This window comes from Somniosus microcephalus, chromosome 17, assembly GCF_052327205.1.
Source record: "Somniosus microcephalus isolate GS21.2 chromosome 17, FLI_Smic_1.0, whole genome shotgun sequence".
Classification (NCBI taxonomy): Eukaryota; Metazoa; Chordata; class Chondrichthyes; order Squaliformes; family Somniosidae; genus Somniosus; species Somniosus microcephalus.
In genome coordinates, this window is record NC_141003.1 from 32,744,461 (window position 1) to 32,757,407 (window position 12,947).

The following is a 12,947-nucleotide window of genomic DNA, read 5'->3' on the forward strand; positions in this document are numbered from 1 at the left end:
CGGCGTGGACACAATGGGCCTAAATGGCCTCCTTCCGTGCTGTAACTTTCTATGATTCTATTCTATGTATCACCATTCCTTCATTGTCGTTGGATCAAATCCTGGAACTCCCTACCCAACAGCATTGTGGGAGTACCTTCACCGCATGACTGCAGGCGTTCAAGGCAGCACACCAACACCTTCTCAAGGGCAACTTGTGATTGGCAACAAATGCTGCCCTTGCCAGCAGCACACACCCAAGAATGATTTTAAAAAAAAGTAATTTAACTGCTTAATGAATTGGTACTTAACTGTATAGTAGTTATCTGAAATGACTTGGGATGCAGGAATGTTTTCTAAGTTGGGAAAAACAAAGACACTGCAATGCATAACCGAGGTTTCTAGTGTGTGCAGAATCAGTACACCGTGTGAAGGGCTGGCCCCATCACATCAATGGCTTAGAGACTTATCTCTTTACATGGCTTCCTCAGAACACTGACTGAGGCAAGGTCATCTCCAGTGTTGTTCAGCTTCGCAAGTACCTAAAGAAAAATTTGCAGATTTCCTTCCAGTTTCCCCAAATTCGCTTACCGTCTTGTATTCTGTAAGTTCCATCTGCAGCCGTGCTATTTCACCACGGAGCACATTGATTTGCTGGCTCGCTCTGTCCTGGTTGACCATCACTTTATTTTTGATGTTTCGTGCACGGTTTGCATATTTCAACGTGTTTAAAGTTTCCATGAAATCGCGATCTGATGGACTGACGCAAGCTATCATAACGGTTTGGCTGTAAAGGAAAACTAGAGGCTCACTATAGAAATACATCTCACCAGTCACATGTAAAAATATCTAAAAGATCAGTTCAGTTACCCAGTTAAGAATAAAACCATGTGATAAATTACAAGCTATATAAATTTAAGCATCTTACAACGTTCCATCATACTCCTGCTCACTTGATTAAAAAGATTCAAGTGCTTTCCTCAAATTTATTCTCAACTTTACAACAGTTGTGTACATGCTTTTCACTTGTCTACGAGTATGTTAAAACATTGGTCTCAGAGACTACACAACTGTACAAATTCTAGATTATCTGTTTGACGGAACCTGCACAATGGGCCAAATCCTGACTTCAGCCAGACTGTCGAGAGCTGTCCCTAAGCCATGACACTTTACTACAGCGAACAAAATAAAGTTTTAAAATGTGAAATCCTATTGAGTTTCTTGCTTACAAGAGACAATGAACTTTCCCCAAGTTATTTAATCTCGCAGGAAAATGAATGATTTTCCCAACTGTCATTATTTTTGGGCAGCTCAGATATACATCATTTTGACTGTATTTCCCCATTTTCAGCAATCCTTTATCATCTGGAAAGAGCATCCCAGACACCTGGCAATCTTATTTACTGATTTAGATGTAGAAGGATGTAATCCACTCGTTTTAGATCTCGGGTAGTCAGTTCTTCTGGAGGTTTAATTGGGCATTTCTTCTTCTGTGCCTACCCTCTTCTCCCCTACACAAACAGAAATTTATCAGTTGGCAAGACAAGGTGGGATTGAAGATGTGATGTGCCCGTCTGAAATGCTGAGTATAAAGTCTGTATGGCATTTTGAATTTTTCAAAGGCACCATCATTTGAACAGAGGGAATCTTTAAACTAATTTTAAGATTTTTGTTATATGGCACAGTTTGAGCAAAGGCCCCACAGCAAATGTTGACATTGCAGAATTATTCTGATTTAATCTGTCCCATGAAAAATTCTAATCTATTTTGATTTCTATGCCCCAGCTGTCAGTGGCTTGGGAGGAGGATGTTATTATTAACACGACTGAGGAACAATGGATGGCTATAATTTTGCCTCTTGCTGGCCTTCAATGCTGACATGCATCAGCTCCTAACAGGAATGTGAAGAATGGATACACTCACCACCCCAAGAGAGTGACCTCCCTTTCCTTCTTGCTAACTTTGTATCGTAGGAAACTTGAATACATTGCACTCAGTCCCCTTCATCGGAGTCATTAATATAGACTGTAAATAGCTGAGGCCCAAGCACTGATTCTTGTGGCACCCCACGAGTTACAGCCTGCCAATCTGAAAATGACCCGTTTAACCCTACTCTCTGTTTTCTGTCTGTTAACCAATCCTTTAACCATGCGAATACCTAAGCCCCAACCTCATGTGCCCTCATCTTGCTTAACAACCTTTTAGGTGGCACCTTATCGAATGCCTTTTGGAAATCCAAATACAGGAAACTTTTTGGTATCCGGCACCGACGGGACTGGGATGGTGCCAGTTGATTAAAAATTCCGGATGACGGAGAGGGTTATCTACCGAGGCTATTTTTAACAAACAAAAATTTAAAAAAATCAAGAAATGTGCAGTATACACTAATTGGACTTCCGACAGCACCAAGAAGCCCAATAGTGGCAGTTTGGAGAACTACCCCCACTGACCAACTCGGCCACCGCGGGAGACTCGGACTCAGCAACATTTCCAGTTATTGGAGGTGTTGTTTTCGGAGTATGAATTTTGCCAGTTAAGAGAGAATTCCGGATATTTAGGTGCCGTTTAAACGAGAGAGTTTCCTGTATACTACATCCACCGGTTCCCCTTTATCTACCCTGCTGGTTACATCCTCAAAAAGCTAAAAAATGTCAAACACAATTTACCTTTCATAAAACCATGCTGATTCTGCCTAATCATATTATGATTTTCTAAGTACAGGAAAAGTTCTGATATCCGGCACCGACGTGTTGCCGATCTATCAAAAGTGCCGGACATGCAAAGTCAACGTTGAAGCATACGGAGATGAAAATCTCCGTATTTGACAACAAACACTGTAGCAACAGCTCGTAAACACTCGGCCCGTACCTTGAAGCATCTCTGAAGCTGTTGCGAAGCTCCAAAGACGCTTTCCAGAGCCTGCCTGTTAACAGAATGCTAGGAGAAGAAAAAAAAAACAAACTAAAATGGCTGCTGATTTCTGCAGTTAGAGCAAAGTTTCCGGCCATACAACCTCCGGATAAACCAAAGTTTCCTGTACCCGGTTACCACTTCCTTAATAATGGATTCCAGCATTTTCCCGCCGACTGATGTCAGGCTAACTGGCCTGTAGTTCCCGGTTCTCTCTCTCCCTCCTTTCTTGAATAGTGGGGTTACATTTGCTACCTTCCAATCTGCTGGGACCTTTCCTGAATCTAGGGAATTTTGGAAGAGCACAACCAATGCATCCACCATCTCTGCAGCCACCTCTTTTAGAACCCCAGGATGTAGGCCATCAGGTCCAGGGGATTTGTCTGCTTTTAGTCCCATTAGTTTCTCAAGTACTTTTTCTCTAATGATATTTATTACTTTAAGCTCCTCGCTCTCATTAGCCCCTTGGTTCCCCACTATTTTTGGTATACAATGTGTTTTCTACTGTGAAGACAGATACAAAATATTTGTTTAAAGCCTCTGCCATTTCCTTGTTCCCCAATATAATTTCTCCTGTCTCAGCCTCTAAGGGACCAATGCTTACTTTTGTTCACGAGATTTGTTATCTCAAGGGAGATCATTCACAAGACTCAACCAATAGCTTCTAAAACAATGTTGACTGGCCGTATGACTAATTCTATTCAGATGAACATTAATAGCATGCCATTTTCTCCATTATCTATGTTAGACTAGCTCATCTATAATTCTTTATTCCACAAAAGGAAACCACAAGGAGAATCAACTGCTTATGTGCTTCCTGGAAGCCAATTCAAGACCAGGAAAAGCATAACCCCTTTCAAAGTCACAATTTCTTTTCAAAATTTAATTTATTTTTTCTTGTCTAGCTATTAAACATTCAACAATTTGCTTTTCTGAAATATGCCAATTACTGGGCAGGTTTCACTAACTAGAAACCCATGTCGTGGAGCGAAAATAGTACAGAGGGTTACAGCATTATCCCGTCACCTACAATACATGGGTTTGATTGGATAAGTGATCCCCCTCTCCTGGATAAGAGTTGAACAACTGAGTTTTACAGCCCACCTCCTAATGAGCAGAAATCCACAATGTGTGACTGTGTATACATCAGCACAAATGAACAGCAATGTAATTAATTATAGATTGAAGTCGTGAGCATGGTGTGGGTAACAAAATACAGAGTGGTCCAATAATCATTTTGGTTAAAGCACACTGAAGAGTTGTAGGAACCCAAAATGAACAAGTGTTTCATTTTCCAGCACTTATGTCACTGTAGCTTCAGCAGTACAAAAACTCAAACCCTCCCCAACCTTATAAAACTAAAATAACCAAACTAAAATAACCAACATTAGAAGATTGACACAAAAAAATACTTCCATCTTTAAAAAAAACCCACAAAAGAAATATTTCTAAGATGATCTGATCAATTTGTTACTAATACCTACCTATTGCCCCCCAAGGAATCTTGCAGCAATCGTGTTAATTTTGAGTCTCTGTAAGGCACATGAGTGACTCGTTTACTTTTATCGCCAAGTGCACTGATGACATTCCCAAGTGCCAGCTGGAAAGCAAATTTTGAAAGAAAATGATTAAGATTTTCATATAAACTGTCAAAGTCTCAATGTACTGTTTTTAATGCAAGAATTATCATTTTATCTGCTTTAAACATTCTTACTTATGACAGCAAATGTCTACTCATTAAACTCCAATATCAGTCATGCAGAGCTAAATTGGCACTATAGACATGCTTGTTTACTACAAGGAAAATTATAAATCGGGAAAGAGAAGGGAGCCTGGAAGCCCAGCACATTTTTGTAGTTACACAGGCAAACGGTCAGCCTAGCCTCAATGGAAGCACTGGCACCCAAGTCAGAAGGTTGTGTGTCAAGCCCCACTTTAGGTGCTTGAGCATATCTAGGCTGACACTACAGTGCAGTACTGAGGGATTGTTTCACTGTTGATTCACTTCAGATTAGATATTACACAGAGTCTCATCTGCCCGTTTAGGTGGAGGGAAAAGATTCCATTGCGCTATTAAATGAGAATATTACTAAAAACAGATTATCTTGTAAATTTCTCATTACTGTTTGTGGTACCTTGCAAAATGGCTGCTGTGTTCCCTACATGACCACAGCGACTATACTTCAAAAGTACTTTTGTCTGATGCGCTTTGGGATAGCCCAAGGTTGTGAAAGGCTCACTATATATGCAAATTTCTCACCTCTGCATCTAAAATATATTAGAAATCTTGCATTCGGTGCAGAATTAATATTTGGCACACTTGCTTCTTGTTTGAGTTTTGTAACACTTACATTTCAGTCTTCCCAGCTTTAGATGGCAGGGCAGCTTCTCCAAGCTCCATCTCCCAAGGTTTGTTTATATAGATTACCCAGCAGGTAACTTCAATTTCTCCCTGGGCCTCGGACCTTGTTCCTGCCCATCCCATTTCCTTACCCAGACCTCATACTACTCACCTTGTATGCTGACCTGCCTGACTTTAAGGCATCTTATGTCCCTGCCCAGGCTTCGGCTTGTGCCACCTGCTTGCCTGCCCTCGGCCCATTCCGCTCACTTTTTTTTGTGGGAACACTACATTAGTTTTTAAAGAGTTGGTAGCGCTAAAAAACAGGATACAGAACTAGAAAGATTACAGAACTATAAACGTCTAAAAGAAAAGCCGGTTTCTAGCACAGTGCTGGGGAACAGGCTTTGGGTTTACACGTGGGGAGGAGTCATCCGAACAGTAGGGTGCTGGAAAGTATTAAAGGAGATGAGGAATAAGGGAAGATGGGAAATACAAGGCATGAGGCTGAGGATCAGAGATAGCAGGGAATGAGGACTGCGGGGGGGGGGGGGGGGGGGGGCAAGGAATGGGGTAGTGGATGGCAAGTTAGGTTATGCACGCTGGCAGGAGGTGGGTGATTGGAAAGAGAGATTACAGGGAGGGTTGAATTAAGGCATGAAGTCATAGTGCAATGGGGAAAGAGTTGCAAATGTGACGCGAACAAGGTGAAAGCGAGAAGCTGCAGTCATAATGGGAATGGGATGTAGTGGGAAGGAAAGGAGTTGAGAGAAATCAAGACTGACCAGGAAGAGGAGAAGGAGATGGGAAACGAGCAGCGAGGCCTGCAAGCCACATCTTCCCTGCGTCTACCACTGGAGGATACTATCAGCATCCTTGGCAGCTCCACCCCAGCGGTACCACCAGAAAGCAGAGCAAAACGAAAAGAAACAGACAAGTACAGGAACAGAAGCAGAAAAGAGAAACACAGAAGTAGAAGAGAGAGACAGAAACACGAAAAGATACCGTTCACTCTGACTTACTGTGCAATAGTATCACATAATATATTGCTGAACACCCATTTCTCACCCCAGCTTAAGGTTTTGGCAGTCTGCCAATGCTGCTTGGAACCCAAACTCCCACCCAACTTCAATTATCTTAAAGCTTCGCTATCACTTCATACTCTGTCACTGGGAGATGGATTCCTGTAATTTGGACTGCTGTGACACTTTTGTGGCCAACAGGCAATTGAATAGCAATAGATTTAAAATCTTGTGAAAAGCATGTGCCCTGTAACTGAATTCCTGTAACACTTTAGTCACATCGATCAGTCATGTTTAAACATATTTATATACCTCCAAATGGAGACCTCCCAACCCCATTTCCAAAGATAATTGCCACTGTTCACCACAGCACAATCTGCCTCATGTCTATTAAAAGCCAGGCCTCTTGGCCCAACTTGGTTCAGGGGAGGACCCAAGTGGCAACGGTCTCCTGTACCAGCACCCTTCCACCCCTGCCCCCCTCCCCCGCCCAGTACTTTTCAGGCTACCTACCCCTTCGGCTATTCTGGATATTTACTGGCCTGCATATTTGTTTAAAATGTTTTCTGACTCACCCACCTAGACTTATTGGTGGCACATCTGCTCCCTCACCCAGACTGCAATCCCACTGATTGTTCGGACTCCAGTATTCTGACTCGCCATTCCCCCCACAATTACTCCCAGATCCAGCCCTCCCACTCCTTCCCTTCTACACTGCATCCCAAATCCCTAGTTTCCTCCTGGGAGCACGCTACCTCCACCCCAACCCAATCCTCAGTCCTACCTCATCTCTGAAATAGCTTATTGCACCTTTTGTGAATATGTTTACCATCATTCATGGCAAGTCAGAGAAGAGTTATTTTAGAACAGGTGATGTAAAACCCATTTTACAGTTTATCTCCTGTAGCATTTCAGAGACCAAAAAATACATCTCCCGAGCTCCTCCTCGCTGCTCCCGCTGGTCCCAGTCGGGACCAGCGGGAGCAGCGAGGAGGAGCTCGGGAGAAAACCCGGCGACCAGCGAGGCCCGAGACCAGTCGGGAGCAGTGATTCAGAGCCGGTATAAAAACCGGAGAGAGGCGAGGCCCGAGACCAGTCGGGACCAGCGGGAGCAGCGAGGAGGAGCTCGGGAGAAAACCCGGCGACCAGCGAGGCCCGAGACCAGTCGGGAGCAGTGATTCAGAGCCGGTATAAAAACCGGAGAGAGGCGAGGCCCGAGACCAGTCGGGACCAGCGGGAGCAGCGAGGAGGAGCTCGGGAGAAAACCCGGCGACCAGCGAGGCCCGAGACCAGTCGGGAGCAGTGATTCAGAGCCGGTATAAAAACCGGAGAGAGGCGAGGCCCGAGACCAGTCGGGACCAGCGGGAGCAGCGAGGAGGAGCTCGGGAGAAAACCCGGCGACCAGCGAGGCCCGAGACCAGTCGGGAGCAGTGATTCAGAGCCGGTATAAAAACCGGAGAGAGGCGAGGCCCGAGACCAGTCGGGACCAGCGGGAGCAGCGAGGAGGAGCTCGGGAGAAAACCCGGCGACCAGCGAGGCCCGAGACCAGTCGGGAGCAGTGATTCAGAGCCGGTATAAAAACCGGAGAGAGGCGAGGCCCGAGACCAGTCGGGACCAGCGGGAGCAGCGAGGAGGAGCTCGGGAGAAAACCCGGCGACCAGCGAAGCCCGAGACCAGTCGGGAGCAGTGATTCAGAGCCGGTATAAAAACCGGAGAGAGGCGAGGCCCGAGACCAGTCGGGACCAGCGGGAGCAGCGAGGAGGAGCTCGGGAGAAAACCCGGCGACCAGCGAGGCCCGAGACCAGTCGGGAGCAGTGATTCAGAGCCGGTATAAAAACCGGAGAGAGGCGAGGCCCGAGACCACAGCTGGGGCAGTCGGGAGAGCAGGAGGCCAGTAACTGCTGGGGCAGTCGGGAGAGCAGGAGGCCAGTAACTGGTGAGTTTAAAAGCTCACCTTTCGCGGGCTTTTTCTTTCACAGCTGGTGCAGTCGGGAGAGCAGGAGGCCAGTAACTCTTATATAGGTGGAGCTGTTGCTAAACCCGAAACACTACAGTGTAGTGTCTCCCACCCTTCCACCTCCTCTAACCTTTTAGGGGTTAGGGGAAGTTGAAAAGGTAGGTTCAATTTATTTTATTTCAGGAGCCTAACCTAGGTGGAGAAGGTTCCAGGACAGGAGGCGGCAGTGAAAATACAACACCAGAAAACAGGTAGGTGACTGGTTGGTGAGTACTTTCACAAACTTATTCTAAGTAGAATTCAATAATTAAGCTAAATCGTAGTAAATAAAAGGGTATTGTAAGGGTTAAGTCATGGAAGGGCAGCTCGGACCCGTGTCATGCTTCTCCTGTGCCATGTGGGAAATCAGGGACACTGTCCCTGACAACTATGTGTGCAGGAAGTGTGTCCAGCTGCAGCTCCTAGCAGACCGCATGGCGGCGCTGGAGCTGCGAATGGACTCACTCTGGAGCATACGCGATGCTGAGGATGTTGTGGATAGCACATTCAGTGAGTTGGTCACACCGCAGGTAAAGGCTAGCTCAGACAGTAAATGGGTGACCAAAAGGCAGGGTAAAGGCAGGAAGGTAGTGCAGGAGTCACCTGCGGTCATCTCCCTCCAAAACAGGTTTACCGTTTTGGGTACTGTTGGGGGAGATGACTTATCAGGGGAAGGCACCAGCAGCCAGGTTCAGGGCACCATGACTGGCTCTGCTGCACAGAAGGGCGGGAAAAAGAGGGATAGGGCTATAGTGATAGGGGATTCAATTGTAAGGGGGATAGATAGGAGTTTCTGTGGCCGAGACCGAGACTCCAAGATGGTATGTTGCCTCCCTGGTGCAAGGGTCAAGGATGTCTCGGAGCGGGTGCAGAGCATTCTGAAGGGGGAGGGGGAACAGCCAGTTGTCGTGGTACATGTAGGTACCAACGATGTAGGTAAAAAGAGGGAGGAGGTCCTACAAGCTGAATTTAGGGAGTTAGGAGCTAAATTGAAAAGTAGGACCTCAAAGGTAGTAATCTCTGGATTGCTACCAGTGCCACGAGCTAATAAGTTTAGAGAGAGTAAGATAGATAAGCTAAATACGTGGCTTGAGCAGTGGTGCAAGGGAGAGGGATTTAAATTCTTGAGGCATTGGAACCAGTTCTTGGGGAGGAGTGACCTGTACCAAGGGGACGGTCTACACCTGAACTGTGAGGGAGCCGATGTCCTCGGGGTAATATTTTCTAGGGCGGTTCGGGAGGATTTAAACTAATTTGGCAGGGGGATGGGAACCTAGGTAGTGGAAAAGAGGGAAGTCATATGAAGTCAGAAATAGATGGTAGAAAGGTGAGAAGCAATAAGCAAAGGAGAGAAACACAAAGGGCCAAACTAATTCATAATGAGAGTGTGAAAAAAGCAAGCCTGAAGGCTTTGTATCTTAATGCTAGAAGCATTAGGAACAAGGTGGATGAATTAGTTGTGGAAATAGAGGTAAACAAGTATGATTTGATTGGGATTACAGAAACGTGGCTGCAGGGTGGGCAAGGCTGGGAACTTAACATCCAGGGATATACAATATTTAGGAAGGATCGGCAAAAAGGTAGGGGAGGTGGGGTAGCATTGCTGGTAAAGGAGGGGATTAATGCAATGGAAAGGAAGGATATTAACTCGGATGAAACGGAATCTGTATGGGTAGAAATGAGAAATAGCAAGGGGAGGAAAACGTTAGTGGGTGTGATATATAGGCCTCCAAATAGTAATATGGAGGTGAGGGAAGGCATAAAAAGGGAAATTAGAGAAGCGTGCGATAAGAGCACAGCTGTCATCATGGGTGACTTTAATTTACATATTGATTGGACTACCCAAATTAGTAAAAATTCTGAGGAGGAGGAATTCCTGGAATGTTTTCGGGACGGTTATCTGGACCAATATGTCGAGGAGCCGACTCGAGATCAGGCCATTTTAGACTGGGTATTGTGCAATGAGAAGGGACTTATCAACAATCTTCTTGTACGAGGCCCCTTGGGTCAGAGCGATCATAATATGATCGAGCTCTCAGTCGAGATGGAGAGTGAGGAAATTGAATCAGAGACTAAGGTCCAGAACTTAAATAAAGGGAATTACGAGGGTATGAGACGGGAATTGGGTAAGATTGATTGGGTGGTGTTTCTGGGGGGATTGACAGTGGATAGACAATGGCAAGCATTCAAAGATAGAATGGAAGAATTCCAGAACATGTTTATACCGGTTTGGCATAAAAATAAACCTAAAAAGGTGGCTCAACCGTGGATAACGAGGGAAATTAGGGACAGCATAAAATCAAAAAAAAGGGCATATCAACTGGCAAAAAAAAGCAGCAGACCGGAAGATTGGGGGCAGTACAGGATACAGCAAAAGAGGACAAAGGGATTAATCAGGAAGGGGAAAATAGAATACGAAAGTAAACTTGCAGCAAACATAAAGACAGACTGCAAAAGCTTTTATCGGTATATCAGGAGGAAAAGACTGGTAAAATCCCAAGTCGGTCCCTTGCAGTCCGATTCGGGAGAATATATAATGGAGAATAAGGAAATGGCAGACCAATTAAACTCATACTTTGGTTCTGTATTCACAAAGGAGGACACAAATAACCTCCCAGGAATATCGGCAAACATAGGGACTAATGAGAGGGAGGAGCTGACAGAAATTAGTATCTCTAGGGATATGGTGTTGGGTAAGTTGAGGGGACTGAAGGCCGACAAATCCCCGGGGCCTGATAAACTACATCCTAGGGTACTTAAGGAGGTGGCCCTGGAGATAGCAGATGCTCTAAGGATCATCTTCCGGAACTCCATTGACTCGGGAACAGTACCCGTGGATTGGAGGGTAGCTAATGTTACCCCAATATTTAAAAAGGGGGGTAGAGAGAAAGCAGGGAATTATAGACCAGTAAGCCTTACATCGGTTGTGGGCAAAATGCTAGAGTCCATTATTAAGGATAAAATAGCGGAGCACTTGACAAATGGGGAAAGGATCGGACAGAGTCAACATGGATTTACAAAGGGTAAATCGTGTTTGACTAATCTGCTGGAATTTTTTGAGGAAGTAACTGGTAAAATAGATGGGGGAGAGCCAGTGGATGTGGTGTACCTTGACTTCCAGAAAGCCTTCGATAAGGTTCCACACAAAAGATTATCATGCAAAATTAAGGCTCATGGGATTGGGGGCAAAGTATTAACGTGGATAGAGAACTGGCTGGCGGATAGAAAACAGAGAGTTGGAATAAACGGCTCGTTTTCGGAGTGGCAGGCAGTGACCAGCGGGGTGCCGCAAGGATCTGTCCTGGGACCCCAACTGTTCACAATATATATAAATGATCTGGATCAGGGAATTGGATGCAATATTTCCAAATTCGCTGACGACACTAAACTAGGAGGAGGGGTGGGCTCTGATGAGGATGTCAGGAGGCTACAGTGCGATTTGGACAGGTTGGGGGAATGGGCGGATACGTGGCAGATGCACTATAATGTGGATAAATGCGAGGTTATCCACTTTGGGGGTAAAAACAGGAGGGTAGATTATTATCTAAATGGCAATAGATTGGGAGATGGGGAAGTGCAGAGGGACCTGGGTGTTCTTGTGCACCAGTCACTGAAGGAGAGCATGCAGGTGCAACAGGCGATTAAGAAGGCAAATGGTATGTTGGCCTTCATATCAAGGGGGTTCGAGTATAGGAATAGGGATACCTTACTACAGCTGTACAAGGTGCTGGTGAGACCGCATCTGGAGTATTGTGTACAGTTTTGGTCGCCCCATCTGCGGAAGGATGTTCTTGCCATGGAAAGAGTGCAGCGGCGATTCACCAGGCTGATACCTGGAATGGCGGGAATGACCTACGAGGAGAGATTGAATAGTTTGGGCTTGTACTCACTGGAGTTTAGAAGATTGAGAGGGGATCTCATCGAAACATATAAAATTATGGCAGGCCTGGACAGGCTGAATTCAGAGAGAATGTTTCCAATGGCAGGGGAGCACAGAACCAGGGGCCACAGTCTAAAAATAGCGGGCAAATCATTTAAAACAGAGATGAGGAAGAATTTCTTCACTCAAAGAGTGGTGAGCCTGTGGAATTCCCTGCCACAGAGGGCTGTGAAGGCTAATTCAATAAATATTTTCAAGAGAGAATTGGATATATTTCTGAAGGCTAAGGGGATTAAGGGTTACGGAGAAAAGGCGGGGACGGGGTACTGAACTGGTAAGATCAGCTAAGATCTCAGACGAAGATCAGCCATGATCTCATTGAATGGCGGAGCAGGCTCGAAGGGCCGAATGGCCTACTCCTGTTCCTATCTCTATGTTTCTATGTTTCCTGTATGTTAGATGGCATAATGCTATTAAAAATAAGTGCATCTCTGAAAACATACTCTAAGTAATGCCACAGAACATCTGCTATTATGTACACACACACACACTTTTCTCAAGTTGTAGATTACGAAAAATGCCACTAGAGGATGCTATTCCCTTGAAAAACAATAAGAAGTTCTAGGAATCTGATGAGTACTTTGAAATTCAGTTCAACTGAATTCCAATGATCAGTTTTCAGCACAATTTAGTGGTAAACAGCTGAGATTTGGAATAAAAAGCAAATCCATCACTTTCCCAGAAACAGTGTCAATTCCTATCTCAGTGGCAGCACTCGACTTCAGGTTGTGGGTTCAAGTCCCAGTCCAGGATTTGAAC

General features: G+C 45.3%; 1 protein-coding gene across 6 annotated transcripts in view; it reads right to left on the reverse strand.

Annotated features, from left to right (window-relative positions):
- LOC147105620 (kinesin-like protein KIF21A) overlaps positions 1-12,947 on the reverse strand; it is a 194,325-nt gene that overhangs the window by 134,255 nt on the left and 47,123 nt on the right. For all 6 annotated transcript variants that reach the window (XR_015081534.1, XM_086010168.1, XM_086010167.1 and 3 more), the window contains exons 7-8: positions 4,374-4,489; positions 571-766 (exon numbers count right to left, since the gene is read on the reverse strand). Coding sequence is in view for 5 of the 6 variants with exons in the window: in XM_086010168.1 (XP_085866294.1) it covers positions 571-766; positions 4,374-4,489 (312 nt within the window). In the remaining variant the exon portion in view is untranslated. The remainder of the gene's footprint in view (positions 1-570; positions 767-4,373; positions 4,490-12,947) is intronic.